The 20,173-nt window shown below is 42.0% G+C and overlaps 1 protein-coding gene across 1 annotated transcript in view; it reads right to left on the bottom strand.

Moving 5' to 3' along the window:
• The window catches only part of LOC101341581 (aldehyde oxidase 2-like), a 212,386-nt gene that overhangs the window by 16,975 nt on the left and 175,238 nt on the right, over positions 1-20,173 (bottom strand). Inside the window, 9 exon segments of the mRNA XM_023732911.1 lie at positions 1,880-2,008; positions 3,803-3,898; positions 7,588-7,812; positions 9,613-9,804; positions 9,991-10,077; positions 13,037-13,124; positions 16,476-16,609; positions 17,275-17,399; positions 17,847-17,943. Coding sequence (XP_023588679.1) covers positions 1,880-2,008; positions 3,803-3,898; positions 7,588-7,812; positions 9,613-9,804; positions 9,991-10,077; positions 13,037-13,124; positions 16,476-16,609; positions 17,275-17,399; positions 17,847-17,943 — 1,173 coding nt within the window.

The following is a 20,173-nucleotide window of genomic DNA, read 5'->3' as shown; positions in this document are numbered from 1 at the left end:
ATTTCTTCTTTTCGTGTCTCCTGGGGGCAGAGACGGTTGTTTGTTCACCAAAATCCATTTTCCCTTCTTCCATAGTAGCTGGGCTTTTGGTTTCCTACTACTCCGTATTTCCTACCCTCCCTTGCAATCAGGTGCGCCCTGAGACAGGGTCCACTAGTGAATTACGAGGGGTGACTTGCATCACTTCCAAGTCTGGCCCAGAGTCTTCCACACGCTCCTCCATGCTAACTGGAATGACGATGCTCAGGGCAACCTTGAAAGCCACATGTTGAACATGGGGAACCGCCATCTGTCTGGGTTTTCAAATGGCTGAACACTCCCTCTGGACTGTTATGTATTCAAGAAAGAGGCCTCTGTTATGTTTGAGCCATCATATTCTGGATCTATTTGTCACCTCAGTGTAGCCTACTGCAATGACTTCTGACAGCAACTACATAGAGTTAGGCCAGACTTCACAGGTTAAGAGCACAGTCCTCTATAAGACTGTCCTCACTTCGGACACCAGCTGCAAGCTGGGGGATCCCCAGCCCACCCTCACTTCTGATCAGCTGGCTACAAATTCAAGGGTTCCCACTACTCCCTCAGGTTTGATAATTCATTAGGATGACTCTTAGAACTCAGGAGGGTGTTACATTTACTATTATAATTTTACTATAGCAAAAGAAAACATATCAGAACCAGACAAAGGGAGAGATGCATAGGGCAAGGTCTGGGAGGGTCACAAATGTGAAACTTCCTTGTCCTCAGGATTTGTTACCCTCGTGGCTCCATAATGTGTGACAACTTGCAAAGTATTGCCAACCAGGGAAGCTTACTTGAGCTTTGGTGTCCAGAGTTTTTATTGGGGTTTCATTACGTAGGCATGATTGACTGAATCACTGACCATGTGATTGATCAAAATGTTCAGTAATGGTAGCCAGGCACCATCCAGTTCTTCTGGTCTCGTGGCAAAGGAGGCAGTTGTTCATGGAGGCAATTAATTATATATTCTATATCCTCTTTGTCATAGATTGAATTGTGTCCCCCCCCAAATTTGTGTGTCAAATAGGCTAGTCCATGATTCCCAGTATTTTGTGATTGTCCACCATTTTGTCATCTGATGTGATTTTCCTATGTGTTGTAAAATGTATCTCTATGATGTTAATAAGGTGGGATTAGAGGCAGTTATGTTAATGGGGCAGAACTCAATCTACAAGATTAAGTTGTGTCTTAAGCCAAACTCTTTTGAGATATAAATGAGAGAAGTGAGGAAAGAGACAGGGGGACCTCATACTACCAAGAAAGCAACATTGTGAGCAGAGTGCGTCCTTTGGACTCGGGGTCCTTGTGCTGAGAAGCTCCTTAACCAGGGAAAGATTGATGACAAGGACCTCCCTCTCTTCTCTCTAGAGGTCAGGCTGATAGCATGTGGCTCAAAGCTCGAACCCTCTAATCACATGGTTGGTCTTTCTAGTGTAGACAGCCCCCCACCACGTCCTGAGTAATCTCATTAGCATAAATTATGGAGGGACCCTGTTGTGAGTTACCTCATTAGCATAATTTATCAGGTGTAGAATAATAAAGAGGAATAACAAAGAGACTTCCATCACTTGGAAATTCCAAGGGTTTAGAGGTTACCTCCCAGGAACTAGGGACAAAGACCAAATTCTTTATTATGTACCTAATTTAACTAAAAGGCTCTCTGGATATTTTGGGTATCCTGTACACATGGGGTTGCCATGAGTGAAATCAACTCGATGGCAATTAACAACAACATCAGTGTATATGCTTAATGACATGGATGACTGCCCTGAAGCCAACCACTTGTGCCTGTACTCAGCTATGGAAAACTAGAGATGTGGAAAAAGTACACAAGGGAAAGATAGGCAAGAGGAATCACCTGCACAGCTTTACCATTGACATCTGAACCGACGGAGGCTGCTGTAGCGATTGTATTAGGCACTGTTTCTGTACTGGTTTCACAGACGTGCATATAAGACATGGGTATTTTTAATTCACGACTGGCCACCTATGAGAAAAGTAAATATTTTCAAGTCTAGCAAGGACTGCTATGAAGAAATGAGTCATTATTTTTCTTAATAATGAAAAAAAATGTATTTTTTTTTGTCCTTGGTCTTCTCTAAAGTCTAAAATAATGTTTTATAAATATCAAACCACTTTTTAGCAGGGCCTCATTCTGATTCTTTTAATGTTTTCTTGGTAATATTCCATACTGGTTCTTCCTTTCAAATTCGAATAGTGTACTTGGGATGTTAAGGATATCCTATTTCTGAAGTTTTACGTGTGTAAGGGGTGGGGGGGTAGGCCAAGTTGAGACTTTTAGACTTGGTGACAGTGGTAGGGGACAAAAGAGAAAAAGAGAGAGAGAGAGTGTCTTAGATTGATTGATTCTGTATTTGGTCCAAAATCTAATGATACCCAGTATCATATGAACCTCGAGAGATCCTGACAACCTGTCTTTCTTGCCCTCACTCCCACCTGAGCTTGAGCTTCCCCCCCTTTTCCTGTATTTGTTCCTACTTGCATGTATTTTGCTAGTGTTTGCTGTTCAGTTTTCTCTGTTTTTTTCCTTCAAGGTTCTCAGCAGACACATATGGAAATTAGGGTACATGAGCAAAAAGAAATGAAAGGGAAAGACATGAAATGGAGGGGAGGAAGGAAAAAAAATAAACTTTTTTTTTTTTTAATCCTTCTCATGATATCTGCTGGTATGTACCTTTCCTGTTTCCAAATATCAGTCTTCAGACTGATACTATTCAATGATTAAGTTTCCCCAGAAAGATGCAAAATGACAAAAAAGAGGACAGTTTTATCAGTTCTTGGTGATGGTGAGGGAATTTATTGGTTCATATAACTGGGAAGAAGAGGTGGAGCTAGCATCAGTTTTGTCTGTATCTATGGGCTGTATAGCCTCTCATTTTCTTTTCTCTCTGTGCTGGTCATGTTATTTCCAACAGTAGACTAGTTTGTCCATGACACAGGAGAATTGGCCTCTGTGACCCCTGGCCTACAACATCTCAGCTAAACAACCTCCGAGGAAAGATAGTTTCTTTCTCCCAGCATCTACATATCAGCCCCAGGAAAGGATTTGATTGGCCTTGCCTGAGTCATGTGTCTTCTTCCTGGACCGATTCCTGCAGCCAGGGGGGTTTGGGAACCATGATTGGCCAGACATGGGTTCTATGCCTATATCTGTGGCAGGTATGGAGGTAAAGAGGATGGGACTAACAGGTCTGGAATTGAGGACTCCTTCAGAACTATATGGGATGTGAGAGGTGTAGTGTTCTAAAGGAGCTAAGGGGATGGAGGGTCAAAAGCAACAGATATGTCCTATGACAACCTAGTAAATTTGTTATTAAGTTAAATTTATTCAATTTAATGCATTATTTTTTCCTCTGAGATTGTATTCTTCCTACTTTTTTCATGTTAAAATCCTTTAAAAATCAGTAAATGGTGACAGTGATGAAGTATTCGTCCTTACTTGTCAAAATAAAACATTAACAACCCTATCCAGTTAGGCCTGTATGGGGACTTACCACAGGGCTCCATGCGCTCATTAGTGGAGTTTTTACTAACAAACTTCATCCATAAACTGTGGCCAAGCTCCAAGAGTATTTGCACAGGTATGGGATGTCTGCCACCTCAGCTATTCTATTTGACATATAAGAGGCTTTTCAACTAAATAGTCAGGATCCTAGGTTTGAGCACAGTTGTCATTTACCCGAAAAGATGAGCCCCAAACGTCAATCATGCCAACCATGTATAGTGAGATTAGTGATTGAATTCAATTGATTTATTTTACCTGTAACATTTTGGTGTGAATACCTTGTCCCAGTTCATTCCCTCCATGTGTGACCAACACGGACCCATCTGTGTAGATGTGAACGAGTGCAGCTGCCTAGTAAAACAAACAACCCAGAATGCACAGCTCAGTGCAAGGAGGCATTTAGTGAGGTTCAATATACAAAATGAGGTAGTGAAACACCAGTCTTATGCAGGGATCAGACAGGCAAGCTCTCCTGGTGGGATTCTGAAGCATAGTTCTGTGTTGTGCAGAAGTCACCTGTAAAGAACATTCCTACCTAGGAAGCTGCTTTTAGTAGGAGCCCCTTTGCATCCCTCTGGAGTTGTAAGTATTGGTTCCAACTCTTTGAAAGTCTTTCCCTTGCTTAAGTCTTTTGGCTGACCGCTAAACTAGTTAATTCAACATTTTAAAGTATTATGCCAAATCTGTGCTTAGATGGGCATATAAAGATGAATAAGATGTGGTCCTTCCTCAGGTAGCTCACGATGTGGTGGGGAGACAGGCTGGAAATCAAGTCTGTAGTGCAGAATGGTTAGTGAGATAATGGATGTGGCATAAGGGCTCTGGGAGAGCTGGGAGGACAGCTTTAACTTCTGTGGAGCTCAGGGAAGGGTTTCCGGAGTGACATTTGAATGAAATCATGAAGGGGAGAAGGGCTCACCATTGGGTAGAAACTCCTCATTGCTTAAGGGAAAGCCTGGCTCCTTATTATAATCGATGAGGCCCTTTGGGACTTGGGGAGGCCCTGGGTGGTGCAAACGATTAAGGCACTGGAAAGATTGGAGGTTCGAGTGCATCCAGAGATGCTTCAGAAGAAAGACCTGGAGATCTACTACTGAAAAATCAGCCACTGAAAACCCGATGGAGCATGATTCTACTCTGACACAGATGGGGTCTCAATGAGTCAGAGTTGACTCCACGGCAACTGGTTTTTGGGATGTGGCCTCTGCCTACTTGTCCAGTTCATCCCTGCCACTTGCGGCTTTGCCTCTGAGTCCAGCCTCACTGCCGCTCCTTCCTGAACTTTGCTCTTGCTTATGCTGTTCTCCCTTCCTGGCTTGCTCCTCCTCCTGTTCTTTACCGGTCTTCCCAGTCTTCAGACCTCATCATCTCATTCTGTGAAAACTTCCTTCCACCTAGGAAGGATCAATCGCCCCTTCTCTGCACTTCATCTTGCATAGCAACTACCAGCTCTTCTCTGAGAGTCTCACCGTGGAAGGACACCTGGTCCTATTCATCTGTTTGTCCTGTAAGGAACTCAGAGCAGATCTGAACCACAGAGACACTAAATAAATGTCTGTTAAATGGAATGAATGGAAAAGTGGCGTTTTTCCTTCCAGGAGGAGGAGGAATAATTAAGACTTTAGTCTGGTTTGTCGGGGATGCCTGGAGGCCTAGGGATGGCTTGGAGGAACTCTGGGAGCATCAGGGCTTGTAAGTACTAGTAATAGTATTTACTGATGGTGGGCCTTTTGACACCCTCTGAGGACAGTGCTTCTGACACCCAGTTTAAAGGTAGGTGTTCCAGCTGGTTTGTGAGTCATCAGCTGACCTGGAGTAACAGCTTCAACTCCTAGCCAGGTAATTCTTAGGTACATCAATTTAGAACTCTGTGGGAAAATGGAGGCCTTTCAAATGGAGACTTAAAGTCATTGCTTATTTTAAATATGCTGTCTTAGGTACAAGTAGCCCTGGTGGCGTAGTGTTAAAGTGCTCGGCTGCCAACTAAAAGTTGGTGGTTCGAACTCACCAGCTGCTCTGTGGGAGAAAGATGTGGCGGTCTGCTTCTGTAAAGATTTATAGCCTTGAAAATGCTATGGTACAGTTCTACTCTGCCCTATAGGGTTGCTATGTGTCGGAATTGACTCGATGGCAGTGGGTTTGATTTTGGGTCTTAGGTACCCAGTGCTGCCATAACAGAAATACCACAAGTGTGAGGCTTTAAAGAACAGAAACTTATTTTCTCTCAGTTTAGGAGACTAGAAGTCCGAATTCAGGGAGTGGCCCTAGGGGAAATCCTTCTTTGTCAACTTTAGCTTCTAGTAGCTGCTAGCAGTCCTTGGTGTTCCTGGCATCTGTCCCGGTCGTCTGTCTTCTTCTCCCGTGTATGTCTCTGTGTCTAGTCTATTCTTTTTATAACTCAGAAGTGATTAGGTTTAGGAGCCACCCTACTCTGATATGACCTCATTAACATAACAAAAGAAATTACCTGTTTCAAAACTGGGTCATATTTACAGTACCGGGGTTAGTACTTCAACATATATTTTTTTGGGTGACAAAATTCAATCCATAACAGATGCCGTTTGGGGTGAGATGAGAGGTTGGCTGCCGTGGACATGAATGAGAGAGATGGCAGAGAGTGGGTTGTGGTTTTGATAAGGGGCGGCCGTACAGATGAGGGGCGGCTATCTGGGGTCTCTTATGCCCCAGCCATTGATTAAGTCCAGGAGTGTGGACATGACAGTTAACCTTATTACACCTCTTTATAGAATAGTTACACTGGACTCAAACAGGAATGTGGCCCAGAAGACAAGGGAATCTTATTCTGCCCACCAGAATAGTGATAGCCCTGAGAGTACCTGTGTCTGAGAGCTCCTGGGGAGGGCTTAGGGCTGCCCTGGATAACGTCCAGAGTGTGCCAGGAATCCTGCCAAGTGCTTTATATACGCTATCTCATTTACCCTCATCAGTCCTGAGAGAGTCATTGTTGTCCTCATTTTATAATTGAGCTGAGGCCCAGAGAGGTTAAATAACTTGCTTAATGTCACACAGCTAGCATGTAGCAGGGCCAAGGATTTCTCAGGTCTGCCTGTCTCCAGTTGATTAGGGATTTTAGGGCAACTGCTTTATTCCCTAAGGAAGATTTCCTTTGGCAGGGCAGCTTTTGGGGTGTGTGTGTGTGTGTGTGTGTGTGTGTGTGTGTGTGTATGTGTCTATTGGCTGCCAGTAGCGGAGTGCAAGTGGAAGAATGCTTTCAATGGTGTCCACACAAGGGAGTGCTAAGGCATGTAAGATCTTCCCAGTTCCTGATTTTTCTGCTTTTGATGGACAGTAATGGGAAGGCAACAACCTCTCCCAGTTTTCTAAACAGCTTTCCTGTATGTGACTCATTGGGATTGCTGGGAAGGCTCTCCTGTGCCAGGCCTTTCTATTTAATGGACTCATCTTATGCTGCCCTTCCTTCTCCCTTCTGGGCCTGTGAATGACTCACCTCTAAGTAGCAAATTTACCTGGGAGGGTTTCTGGACCCACCAGAAGTGACATAGGTTCCTGGAAAAGGTGGCTTGAAACTGCCCGCTGGTTTGGACAAAATGGAACGGCTTCTCTGCCAAAAACTTAGCACGTGCACTAAGGGATGCTGTGGGAGTCTGGGGAACAGGCCAGGAGAGGCCCCAATCCTATCCAAGCCATGAGAGCCCTGGGCTCAGAAAGCACAGCACCATGGGCCTTGTGAGCACCTGTTCCCCTCTTGAATAGTGGTGAGTCCGTGTGGACCGATGCTCCACCTCGACAGTTATGCTGCTCAGGCCTCATGCTTGCTGATGCTATTTTCTGCCTTTGAGACCGTTTTCCACTGCACTACATTAAAAGTGTTTGCAGATGGGGGGCTGCTCAGGAGGGGTCAGTACCTTTCTCTCAAGTGCTAGGGGGAGGGGCTTACTGCCCTGGAAATGTCACACCCTCCCAAAGGTGACACAAGCTGATTGGGCCAGGATTGTCTCTGACATGAGGGTTACTCACCATGGATAGTTTCCCAGTAACAGAGAAAAATTGAATCTTACCTGATGGTAACTTGTTGCAGCAAAGCCGACTGAAAACTTCATGGGGATAACAGCAATGCCTTTCTTCTTCCAGTAATTCTTCTTATTGAACTCTTCCACTTGCCTCCTGCTGTGAAAGGAAGACTTGTCCAGACATTCCTTCCAACATCTGATCAGAGTCTCAGGGCTGAACGCTTGTTTGTAGATGGTTTTATCAATTGTTCTGTACATGTTTTTCTCTCTAATCTGAAATGGGTGAGAGATCGAGTCAATAGATATGGTAAGACAGAAACTGATCTCAAAATAGAGATCGGAAAAGACTCCCCACTAAAGCACGGACTTTGGAGGGGGGAAAGCAGTGTCTGGTTCTTTTTTTTTTTTTTGGAACAGCATGTGCTTTTGCAAAAATAATGAGGGTTATTTCTCATCTCTTCTTCAATGTGCCAATCAGGGTCCCTCCCCACTGGCAGTGGAGGGTAGTGGATAGTAGCTTGTCTGTGAGGGACAGTGGGATAGAGGGGCCTTGGATGGAGGCAGATTTTTCTTCTTTTCCCACAAGGTTCAGGGAATGAAGCAGAGCTGGTAGACAGCTCATGTCTATACTCAGGGAATTTATTGTCATAACTGAAGATTTATGCCGAAAGAATACCCTCCAAAAATATTGTCTTGTGCAATATCTCCTAGAAGGTACACAGGATGTATGTTGTGCTAGATCAGAAAGAGGCTGCTGATGTTTATTGCAGCATTATTTTAATAGTCAAAAATGGGTCACAGCTTGAATATGTATTAATAATGGAGTGGTTAAATAAATTACAATACATTAGTATTACATAATACTATTCAGTCATGAAAAAGAATGTAGATCGTTCTTGTTGTTAGGTGCTGTCGAGTCAATTCCAACTCATAGCAACCCTATGTGCAACAGAATGAAACACTGCCCTGTCCTGCACCATCCTCACAATTGTTGCTATGTTTGAGCCCATTGTTGCAGCCACTGTGTCAAGGGTCTTCCTCTTTTTCACTGACCCTCCACTTTACCAAGCATGATGTCCTTCTCCAGGGACTGGTCCCTCCTGATAACACGTCCAGAGTAGGTGAGATGAAGTCTCTCCATCCTCACCTCCGAGGAGCACTCTGGCTGTACGTCTTCCAAGACAGACTTGTTCGCTCTTCTGGCAGTCCATGGTATAGTCAATCTTCTTCACCAGCATTATAATTCAAAGGCATCAATTCTTCTGTCTTCTTTATTCATTGTCCAGCTTTTGCATGCATATCAGGCACACCTTAGTCCTCAAAGAGACATCTTTGCTTTTCAACACTTTAAAAAGGTTTTTTGCAGCAGATTTACCCAGCGCAATTCGTTGTTTGATTTCTTGACCGTTGCTTCCATGGGCATTGATTGTGGATCCAAGTAAAGTGAAATCCTTGACAACTTCAATCTTCTCTCCATTTATCATGATGCTGCTTATTGGTCCAGTTGTGAGGATAGATAGAGATCCCCAAATGATTCTGTTTCTCTGAGGAATTCTGACTGTTACTGGGGCTTTCACTTTTAACTTCAATTACTTCAGTACTGTTTGAATTTTTAAAAAGTAATTGTTATTTTTTTTTTTAATAAATAAAAGGAAAAGAGAAATGTTCACTTAAGGAGGCATCCCTGAGTGGTGCAAATGGTTAGCGCTTGGTTGCTAACCAAAAGGTTGGAGGTTCGAGTCCACCCAGAGGTGCCTGGGAAGAAAGGCCTGGCTATCTACTTCCAAAAAAATCATCCATTGAAAACTCTATGGAGCACATTTCTACTCTGACACACATGGAGTCACCATGAGTCAGAGTCAACTCCATGACAACTTTTTTTTTTTTTTTTGCTTAAGAAAGGAGGGAGTAAGATGGGGAAAGTGCATTCTTCTAGATAACAATTTATTTTGACTTCTGAGTTGGGGTTAATTTGTGTGGTTCTTCCAGTGTGTTTCCTTGGGTCAAGATACTGGGTCCCCCACCTTGTTTGATTCTTCAGAACCTTGGTTATGAACCTGGTTACAACCTCACCTTTTCTGGCAGAAGGCCACATCTGGCTGCCACAGCTGTGATGCAAGATTCTGTTACCAGGGCTCCCTGTGGGAAGCCGAATCCACGGAAGGCTGTATTGGATGGTAAACTGGTCATGCATGCTCGGCCCCGGAACCTGAGGTTGCGGATTTTATATGCATTTTCCAGCTTTAATATAAGAAATTCTGTTACCTAAAGTAAAAGGAGATGTTCACATATATTAGACGACACTTTTTTTCTTTTCCCTGAAAGTCAAGTACAGAATGGAACTGCCTGTGGAATTTGTTTACTGCTTGAAGGAACATGCTCCTTAAAGACTAATCTAGACGTTTTACGTTCTATTCACAAGAAGGGCGTGCTGGTTTCTGAGGCACATACCAGCTCCGAGGCATCCAGCACGCATCCTCCGTTAATGTAGCACTCAATGTCCAGAGCTTTGATTCGCCCACTGTTCATGAAGCCCACCTGTTACCAAATGACAGATATTTTACTGAAATGTTTATGATTATGTGCCAAGTGTGAGCCACAGCCCAGTGCAGGACTGACAACAGACTGTTCCCTGCCTGCTCTGTGGTGTACCATGCCTGGCTTGCTTTTCAGTGCTTGACTGACAGAGACCTCTTCTAACCTGAATTTTGTGAGCACTTTCCTTTCAATAGATAATTTCCCTGCTGTACAGTCAGTACGGAATTCTCCAGCCCTTGCTTGTCTCCGGGCATATGATTGCCACTCTCTTCTTCCTTAAGTTTGGAAGATTCGCCTTCATTTTTTTACGGGCTTTCCTTCTAATTTAGTCTGTGGTTTTCTCCCTTAGGGAAAAGTCTCTGGAACTCCAGAGTGCAATGGAATGAGTCACAGAGTATCTTGCTGGGAAAAAGCCTCTGACGCAGAGCTCTGGGAATGGACACACGTGAGTGACTGCTCTCATTCTACTGAGGTGGTGAAGCTGAAGCCATTGAAAATGGCTATGGGACACACCTATGTGAGCTAGTGCTGTTGTCGCTATTTTGGAATCATTTCAGGCAGTTTTCATTTTTCTGAAGTTGCCACCCTTCTCCTGCCCATCCACACCATTTTATCTGTACAGTCCAGATTGAAGAGAAAAATTCCTACTCACTTTTGTAGTTCTAGGCATTCCTGGGTGGCATAAACGAACGGTTAAGCACTTGGCTGCTAAATGAAAGGCTGAAGGTTTGAGTCCACCCAGAGAGTCCTGACAATCGACTTCCAAGAAATCAGCCATTGAAAACCTGATGGAGCACAGTTCTACTCTTATATACATGAGCTGGAATTGGCTTGACAGCAACTGGTTTGGTTTTTTGTTTTCTATTATAGTTCTACCAAAAAGGATTGCTCCGCGTCCCTTTGTCTTTCTGATAGCAGGGATGAATACATCTGAAGAAATCATATAATTATATGGTTATTATCATTGACTCCAAGGAAAATGTTGGATAATAAATCACAGAGCAGTTAAGAAATGTAGGAAAATCCACAAAATCAGAATTTACAGTAATTTTGACAAGTGAAAGGGTCAAGTTTACCTTGAACTTTTCATGAAGAAAGATTTTACTAAGCAAAATAGTACTATAAATTAGAGAGAATTCTTAAACTATTTAATATAAACTTTTTAAGAATTTTGAAGAACCTGTTCACAATAAACATCTGTTGTGTTAATTTACAATGGGGTCTGAATAACCAAGCAAAACTTTGTTAGCAAGGTTTGAATGAGGATATTTATTATTATATTTATTTGGAAGTGAAATTATGTCTCTATTATTATATTTATTTGGAAGTGAAATTACATTTATTTTAAAATAAAATTTGGATTTTTCAAAAAGTCTGACAGTTTCCCTCTTTTTTATTGTGTTTGATATTATTATAGTTACCAAATATCAAGAGTCTAGAATCTTCTTAATAAGTACTAGTTTTGAAACAGTGTCTCAGCTGTGACAGAAAGCCTGATTTATAAATCCAGGCCACAAATCAAAGGACTCAACAACCACCATAACAACACCAACTGCCACAATGCCAGCGCTGTGTCTGTACATTGCTCACTATGAGTATAAATTACTCCGCATTTGAAAGCAAATAAAAAGTTCAATGGACAACGTCCTTCCCTTCCTCTCTAATTATAAAAATTACTAACATCAATGGAAGAAATAAAACTGCGCTGTGATATGGAAAGCAAAGACCTTAGTAATATAAACCAAAACCAAACCTGTTGCCGTTAAGTCGATTCCAACTCAGAGACCCTATAGTACTTCCAAGGAGCACTGGTGAATGTAAACTGTTGACCTTTTGATTAGCAGCTGAGTTCTTAAACTACCTGGCCACCAGGACTCCTTAGTAATATAGGCAATATAATAATTGATTAATCTAAGGCAAAAACAAAATCAGATAGAAAATCTAGCTTTGTGTATGCTATAAGTAATTCCCAAATAAAACATGTTTGGTATGGAAACATTGCATTGCATCCTAACAGCTCAATCACAAATTTGAAAAGTATAGTAGGACGAAACTTATCAGAGTCGGAACTTGACAGGACTGCCTTGTTTTTCCGGGCTTTGCAAGCTTTCCCCCTTTGACAAGGTGCAGTCTTACCACTTTTCTATCGCTCTCTATTAGTGGAAAATATTTGCCTTTGCCTTCTCTGACAGGTTTCTGTCTGACACAGTTTCCGGCTTTTGTAGATTTTACTGTATTGTTGTCAACTAGATCCCAATAAGTATTTTTTTTAAACAGCGTTTATACTATAATTGCACAAAAAATGCACTGAATGTGGTTTGAAAACCTTTTAAGTTACTTCATTAATTAGCATATTCTTTTTTCCCCTCTGCAAAGAACGTTTGTGACATTTTTCATAACCATTTGGTAGAAACACTTGTAAAACCTGATTTTGCAGCTAAAATGGTCAATTATCTTCTAAACATTTCTATTGCAAAATAGTATTTTTATATCAAGAAGTTTTGCTATAACAATATTTGTATCTTCTTTCAGTGTTTTTGTCTTTGAGGAAGCGCTGATGTAAACTCTTATTTCTTTGTTGTTGTTGGGTGCTGCTGAGTTATTCTGACTCATAGTGACCCTACAGGACAGAGTAGAACTCCCCCATAGGGTTTCCTAGGCTGTAATCTTTATGGGAGCAGATGGCCAGGTCTTTCTCTCACTTATTTCTTTACGTAGTGTTCTATCATTACCTGAAATTGTATTTTTATCATTACACTTCTTATTAATTATACTCTAGATTTATTAAAAGTCCCTCATAAAATGACCTGAGAATTCAAAGGCAGAGCATTCTCGTGTAATAGTTTGGATTTTAAGACTATTGTTTATTTTTAGAATTTAGCAAAATTGAAATAATAGAAAAGAACAAAATCACTCAGATAAAATAAGGCATTTTAATAATTTCATCTTTAATACTCACTTTATATTTTCCAAATAATGGGTGCCTTCCCCCAGTTATTAACATATCATCTTCACGATCAAGAACAAGACGAACGGGGAGACCAGTTCTAAAGAAAATGCATCTTAGTTAGCCAGCCTCTCCATCCCATCCATCCGTCTATCCACCTACCTATTCACTCCCCCTATTTATCCATCCTCTCATTTAACCACCTATCCATCCATTCATCTACTCACCCACCCACCCATCAATCCAAAATCCACCCTCCCACCCATTTATTCAACCATTCATTTACCCATCCATGCATCCATCCATGCATGCATCCATCTATCCATCCATCCATCTACCCACTCATCCATCCATCCCATATATATTTATTGAGATCATACAATGTACTAGGTGATGATCGGAATTAAGGTATGTCTAAATTACTATTGTCTCTGTGGCCATAACTCAATGGCAGAGATCTAGCTAATGAGATTAATGTCACGTGTCAGTTGACTTGTGTTCTTATGGTTTCAAATTTGACCTTCAGCTGGGTCAGCCATTTTGCATATCTCCACCACTGGCTACAAAGGAGGAGTGTAAGCAGATAAATACAGACTTAACAACACAACTAGAAAAACAAGGCCAAACACTCGTGATAGGCTATCCGGTTATCATCCTCGTTTTCACCCATGAATGTTACTATATTGGCCACGTTGGTGGCGAGCCTTGGCCGTTCTGTATCTCTAGGGTAGAGGTTGCCAGACTTCGGAGTGCAAAAGAATCATCTGGAGCAAGGGTGAAAATGCAGATTCCTGGGCCTTAGTACTAAAATTCTGATTCAATATATTGGGGTGGAAACCTAGAATCTGCATTTTTTTCAAGCATCCACAGTGATTCTGATGCAGGTGTCTTCAGGCTCACATTGAAAACCACTGTTCTAGTACAAATCAAAAAACCAAACCCACTACCATCGAGTCAGTTCCGACTCATAGTAACCCTACACGGCAGAATAGAACCGTCCCATAGGGTTTCCAAGGAGTGGCTGGTGGATTCAAACCACCAACATTTTGATTAGCAGCCTAGTTCTTAACCACTGAGCCACAGGCCTCCGTTCTAGCACACGGCTTCCTTAGTAAGGAGAAGCACCGGTTAAATGTATGGGTTCCAGGTCTCTCTCCAGGTGATTCTGTTTCAGTGGGTCTGGGATGGGGAAGCAGGAATTTCTATGGTTTCAGGTGACTCTTATCAGCAGGGAGGTTTTTGACCATTACTCTAGGGATCACTAAATGCACAGCAGTTGTGCGCAGGTGGGACTGTATCTTAAGGTGCCAGTTCTCACACTTGGTTGTACAGTGGAATCACCAGGGAAGTTTGAAAATAGACTGATACCTCAATAAGTAGGAGGGCAGCTGGGTATTGGGATCTAAGTGCTTCCTAGATGATTCTAATTGCAGTCATGTTTGAAAAGTCTTAAAGATACAAAAGGAGCCTTAACTGTAGTGCAAACAGTTAAGCGCCTGGCTGCTAACTGAAAGGTGGGCGGTTTGAACCCATCCAGTGGCTCTGTGGGAGAAGGACCTGGCAATCTGTTTACATAAACATTACAGCCAAGAAAACCCTATGGGGCAATCCTACTCTGTCACATGGGGTGATATGAGTTGGAACTGACTCGATAGCACCTGATAACAACAAAGGCACAAAACCTGGCGGGAATAAAATGATCAGTGGATTATCCCTTGATGGATCCCAAGTGGGTGTGAGTAAGGAGGGGCTCATTATGTAAAGAACAGGAGATGGTATTGAGATCCTGCTTTTTGTCACCTTTCTTTGCAGACTGAAACACATATCTTTGTGCTTCGGGGCCCAACTCTGAACTACACATTTGTCAAAGGAAGCAGGACTAGTAAACTTTGCAGGCTGATTGGGGCTCTGACAAATTACCAAAGAAACAGTCACAGAAAATGAATAAGTAACAGAAAAGCCAGCACCAACTAAACATGAGTGCTGAGGCATGAACAGCAAAGGAGCAAGCCTCCTGGTTCAGGGTAGCCAGGGAGGCCTCCAAGGATGAGTCATCCTTCCATTAAGCAGAACTTGAAGAGCCAGCCCTTCCCAGGTGAAGGAAGGCAGAGGATGGAAAACCTTTCTTTTTTTACCCCACCCTGTCTTGGGGCTGAGGGTAGGAAGGAAAAGTGGGGGGTAGGCTCCTGTTTCTACCACCTGTCAGTTTGTTGCACTGGGATGGTTTGCATGTTGCTATGATGCTGGAAGCTATGCCACTAGTATTTCAAATACTAGCAAGGTTACCCATGGTGAACAGGTTTCAGCGGAGCTTCCAGACTAAGACAGACTAGGAAGACAGGCCTGGAGATCTACTTCTGAAAATGAGGCAGTGAAAACTCTATGGATCACAAGAGAATATTGTCTGATGAGCCCCCTATGTTGGAAGGCACTCAAAATACACAGTGGCCACACCAGATTGACTCCAGTACAACTAGATGGTGCCTGGCTACCATCACCAACTGCTCTGACAGGGATCACAGTAAATAGTCCTGGACAGAGCTAGAGAAAAATGTAGAACAAAATTCTAACTCACAAAAAAGACCAGACTTAACGGTCTGACAGAGGCTGGAGAAACCCTGAGAGTATAGCCCCTTGACATCCTTCTCACTCAGTAATGAAGTCACTCCTAAGGTTCACCCGCCAGCCAAAGATTAGACAGGCCTATAAAACAAAACGAGACTAAATGGGCATGATAGCCCAGGGGCAAGGACGAGAAGACCGGAAGGGATAGGAAAGCTGGTAATGGGGAACCCAAGGTCGAGAAAGGGAGAATGTTGACATTTCATGGGGTTGGTTGTTTTGCAACCAAAGTCACAAAACAATACGTGTATTAATTGTTTAATGAGAAACTAATTTGTTCTGTAAACCTTCATCTAAAGTACAATAAAAAAATACATAACTAATTTTATATTGACTGATCCAAAAACAACAACAACAACACAGTGGCCACAGCAATGGACTTGAGCATACCAACAATTGTGAAGATGGTGCAGGACCAGGCAAAGTTTTGTTCTGTTGTACGTGGGGTCACCATAAGTCAGAGCCGACTCCAGGGCAATCAACAACAACAGCCTCCTTCTGGGCACTGCACTTGGACAAGATGACTTGCCCCACCTCCAAACTGATCACTTTCCCCTGAAGCTCAGGGATGGAGCAGTAATATTTGAGTAATAGTTACACTTTTCCTTTTTATAGCATATTAGCCTTTTCAAACTTTTGCAATAACTCTTGGAGAGTGGGAGGTTAGGTATTATTATCTACATTTTATAGCTAAAGAAAAAGAGACAGGAGGCTGAGTCGCCCAAGGACACACAGCTAGTTGTGACAGCAACCACGCGACTCTCAAGCCACTGATTTGCCTTCAGGCCTGTGCCATTTTACACCCTCCCCTATCCCCCAAAACACTTACTTTACAGCACCCACAGCTGCAATAGCCCCAAGTACAGCCGGTCTTCCCACTTTCCCTCCAAAACCCCCACCAACTCGTTTTACGTGACAGGTGATCCTGTTGATGGGGATGCTTAGAGTGGAGGACACTGTTTACTGTAAAAGGGAGATCATGGGAAGGTTTCACAAGAGCAAAATGGCAAAGAAGCTTTATGCTTCCTGAAACACAACATCACAGCAGAATTCATTCATATCTACTGTTGGTTAAAAAAAAAAATGGGATTGTCTGAATCTGTCTTGCATCCTTAATCTCCACAAAACAGCCCTTTCAGCAGAAGGGAAATTGTCAGAGTGTCCTGGATTCCTGTAAGAAGCTGGATTCTTAGTCAAATGCCCAGACCCAAGGTCCCAAGGGGGTAAAGGAAAAGATATGTAAGCAGCTAAAACCTAGAGCATTTTGTGACTGGGGAAATTAAAATGTGCTATAAAGTGATGTGTTTACTCCAAGAGTATCTGTCATGAGTATTTTAGAGAAAAATTGAGTACAAAAATAATTTAGTATTGTCATCCAATCACAGAGTTTATTTAAGTACGATGCAAATAAATGTTGTTTTCAACCTAAAGTTACTGTGGCTGTTCTTTTATTTACTTGATAAGACCAGGAAAAAAAAAATTCTGGAATCTTAGCTGCTTTACTGACATCTAATACTTGAATCCGAAGTTTCTGCAGGTAAAATGGGTTGCCTACCCTGAGGCTGTGGGAATCAACTGCCATGATGGAGGTAGGAAGTTGAGGAGGTGGGGATGACCCTGGACCTCACCTGCACATGGGCTGGATCCTGTGTTGACACATAAATGTCCAGTTCTTTGTCCTCTGCCTTTGGAATAACAAGCACTCTTTGTGTTTCCATGTAAAAATGTTCCTGTCCTCCAACATGCACCTCCCCTGTCAAGCACAAGCACAGGGAAACTCCTGAGGGTGGGTGCTGGTTGGGAGTCGCCATTTTGGAGAATTCAGAAGCAAGTAAGACACATACTGGCTGGCCTGGACTTGTCCTGGCCAAAGAACTGATAGACCAGGTATTTGTTCTGTGGCAACTAAGGATTTGTTTCAGAGATTATAGTTCTGATAACAAGAGCTAGCTTCCATTCCTTAGTCTGTTCTTAACTAAACAAAATCTTAGAAATTTTTCTTCTGTTTACTCTGTTGCTTCCTACCACCTACCTGCCTCCCCACCCCCACCCCACGATTTTAGAGGAAGAGGCATAACAGAAATTTAGCAAAGTGCTAAGACTTTAGAGGATGGTCTTTCTGAGGGTGAAATAACACGCTCTTAATGTTTGCTTCAATAGAATTAGGCAAATATTCTATTAAATATCCTGAGTAGCTTACCTTCAACAATTTGATCAACTTTTTCAAATGCCTCCTCAATGTTTCCTTGCTCAAGTTTTTTTTCAGGGCATAGGAATGAATTCTGTTTTATGGCATCCTAAATAACAGGGAAAAAAGCACAAAAGCCGATTCTTCTTACTTTTTCTTTCATTGGAAGTTTTTTCAAAGCCGGTAAAATTCTGAAAATGGCCATCTACTAAAACACATGAAAGAGTCCTGCAAGCAAGTGGTTACTAGAGTAGAGGCCTACCAGAGAGACAGACGTCAGGGAGGATGTCTTCTAGATGTGCAGAGAAAACTAGTAAGGATTAGTGAGACCTTAAGAAAGAAGCTATGTTCAGAACTGAGCCCTGGGGACACTGTGATGGTCCAGGCTGAGAAGTACCCATTGTGTTTTTCAACATCGATCTCCAGGGAACAGGTGATAGATCCAAATGCATTATAGGGGAGGTTCTAGGCCCTTCAATTTTACCCTCTCTCTGGATAAAAACACTTGTGTCAGACTTGTTAGGTACGTCATGTACAGAAGCCTCTAGCTCAGAAATCTGGATGAACTGAAGAAACTGTGTTGAGGGAAAAGATACCAGTTCTTATGCATCCCTGAGGCAAGAAAGCCCCATAGACATTTTAGGATGTTTGTTCGTTGTTTTTGGTGCTTGGATATCTCACAAGCCTCTTTCCAGCCCTTTGTTCCTTTTTTTTTTTTGTCCTGACAGTAACATGAACTGACTCACACATGAAGACTGGTGGGAGGCATTCCTTTCTGTGGTTTTGTCGATTGAACCTACTGACAGCTGATCTTTGCTTAGCCCTTGGACTCCAGGTGTTTTTCCCCTACTTCAGAATGGGACCTGTGTCCTACACTCTTAGACTCCAACAGCTGTAGATTCCATAGCCTTTCCTGCTAGTGATGATAATAAAAATGATAATAACGAGAGCAGCTAGCATTTTTTTGAGTGCTTGCTTTGTGTCTAGCACTATCCTACATGCTTTACATGGATTCTCACATTATTTCTGTTATGATCCCCATTTTCCAGATGAGGAAAATGGGTTTAGAGAGGTTAAAACTACTTTCTCAAGGTCACACTGCAAATAAGTGATAGAACCAGCTTTCAAGCCCAGGCTTAGTTTTCAGAAATACTTTTCCTAATGAATTGGAGCCCTAGTAGTACAGTGGTTAAGAGCTCAGCTGCTAAACAAAAGGTCAGCAGTTTGAATCCACCACCTATTCCTCGGAAACCCTATGGGGCAGTTCTACTCTTTCCTATAGGGTTGCTGTGAATCAGAATTGACTTGATGGCAACAGGTTTTGTTCTTTTTCCCTAATGCATAAGTCATTTCTCAAAATAGCAGAAAATGATCAACATAATGAGATTTTTTCCATTTTCTGCTACATCAAGATTTCAATAACTTACCCTGGTACATGCAGAAATACATTTATTTCTGTATTGCAAATGTGTCATAAGACAGTATGGCCTTATTATAAAATATGCTTATATTTAATGAGTGCTAACTATGTGCCAATCACCATTTTAAATGCTTTATATGTATATACTCATTTAGTCTTACAACAACTTGATGAGGTAGATATTATTATTATCCCTATTTTACTGATGAGAAAACCATGGCACAGAGAGTTTAAGTAAGTTGCATAAAGTCACACATTAGTAACTGTAGTTTGGTTCCAGGATAGCTATACTTTTATTTTAATTTTTTGAACATATTATTGTGTTAGGACTATCGTGCACCTGACCCAAGCTATGGTGTTTTCAATCGTCTTACATGCATGTGAAAGCTGGACAATGAATAAGGAAGACCTAAGAAGAATTGATGCATTTGAATTATAGTGTTGGCAAAGAATATTGACTATACCATGGACTGCCAGAAGAACCATTACCCTACACTGTCTCTCCTATATATAGTCATATAAATGAATAAATGAATGAGTAAGTATTACTATATATGACTGTTACCTGCTTTTGTTCACACAATAATCTTTTGCTGGCTCTGAGCATCCCCCTTTTGAGGGAACTCTGGATCTCTAACCATTCTGAGCACCAGGATATTTCATGGTGTGTCCTCTGGGCTACCCCTTGGCAATTGCCATATCTTCCCTGAAGAGAATGGTGTTAGAACTGAAAATTCAAAAATCTATGTTAAAACCTTAGCACAACCCAAGGAAGGAGAGTAAGCCAAGAAAAATGATTTGAACTTCTTGTAAACTTGGCAAATGGGAATTTGCAGCTAAAGTTGATTCGGTTTAAAAAGATCAAGAGACATTACTTTTTTTATACTTTGAATATTGAGCAATTTGTACATGTTAGATG

Source organism: Trichechus manatus, unplaced genomic scaffold, assembly GCF_000243295.1.
Source record: "Trichechus manatus latirostris isolate Lorelei unplaced genomic scaffold, TriManLat1.0 scaffold00056, whole genome shotgun sequence".
In the NCBI taxonomy this organism is placed as follows: Eukaryota; Metazoa; Chordata; class Mammalia; order Sirenia; family Trichechidae; genus Trichechus; species Trichechus manatus.
The sequence above is the reverse complement of the archived record's forward strand: the minus strand, read 5'-3'. Positions and strand labels throughout refer to the sequence as shown.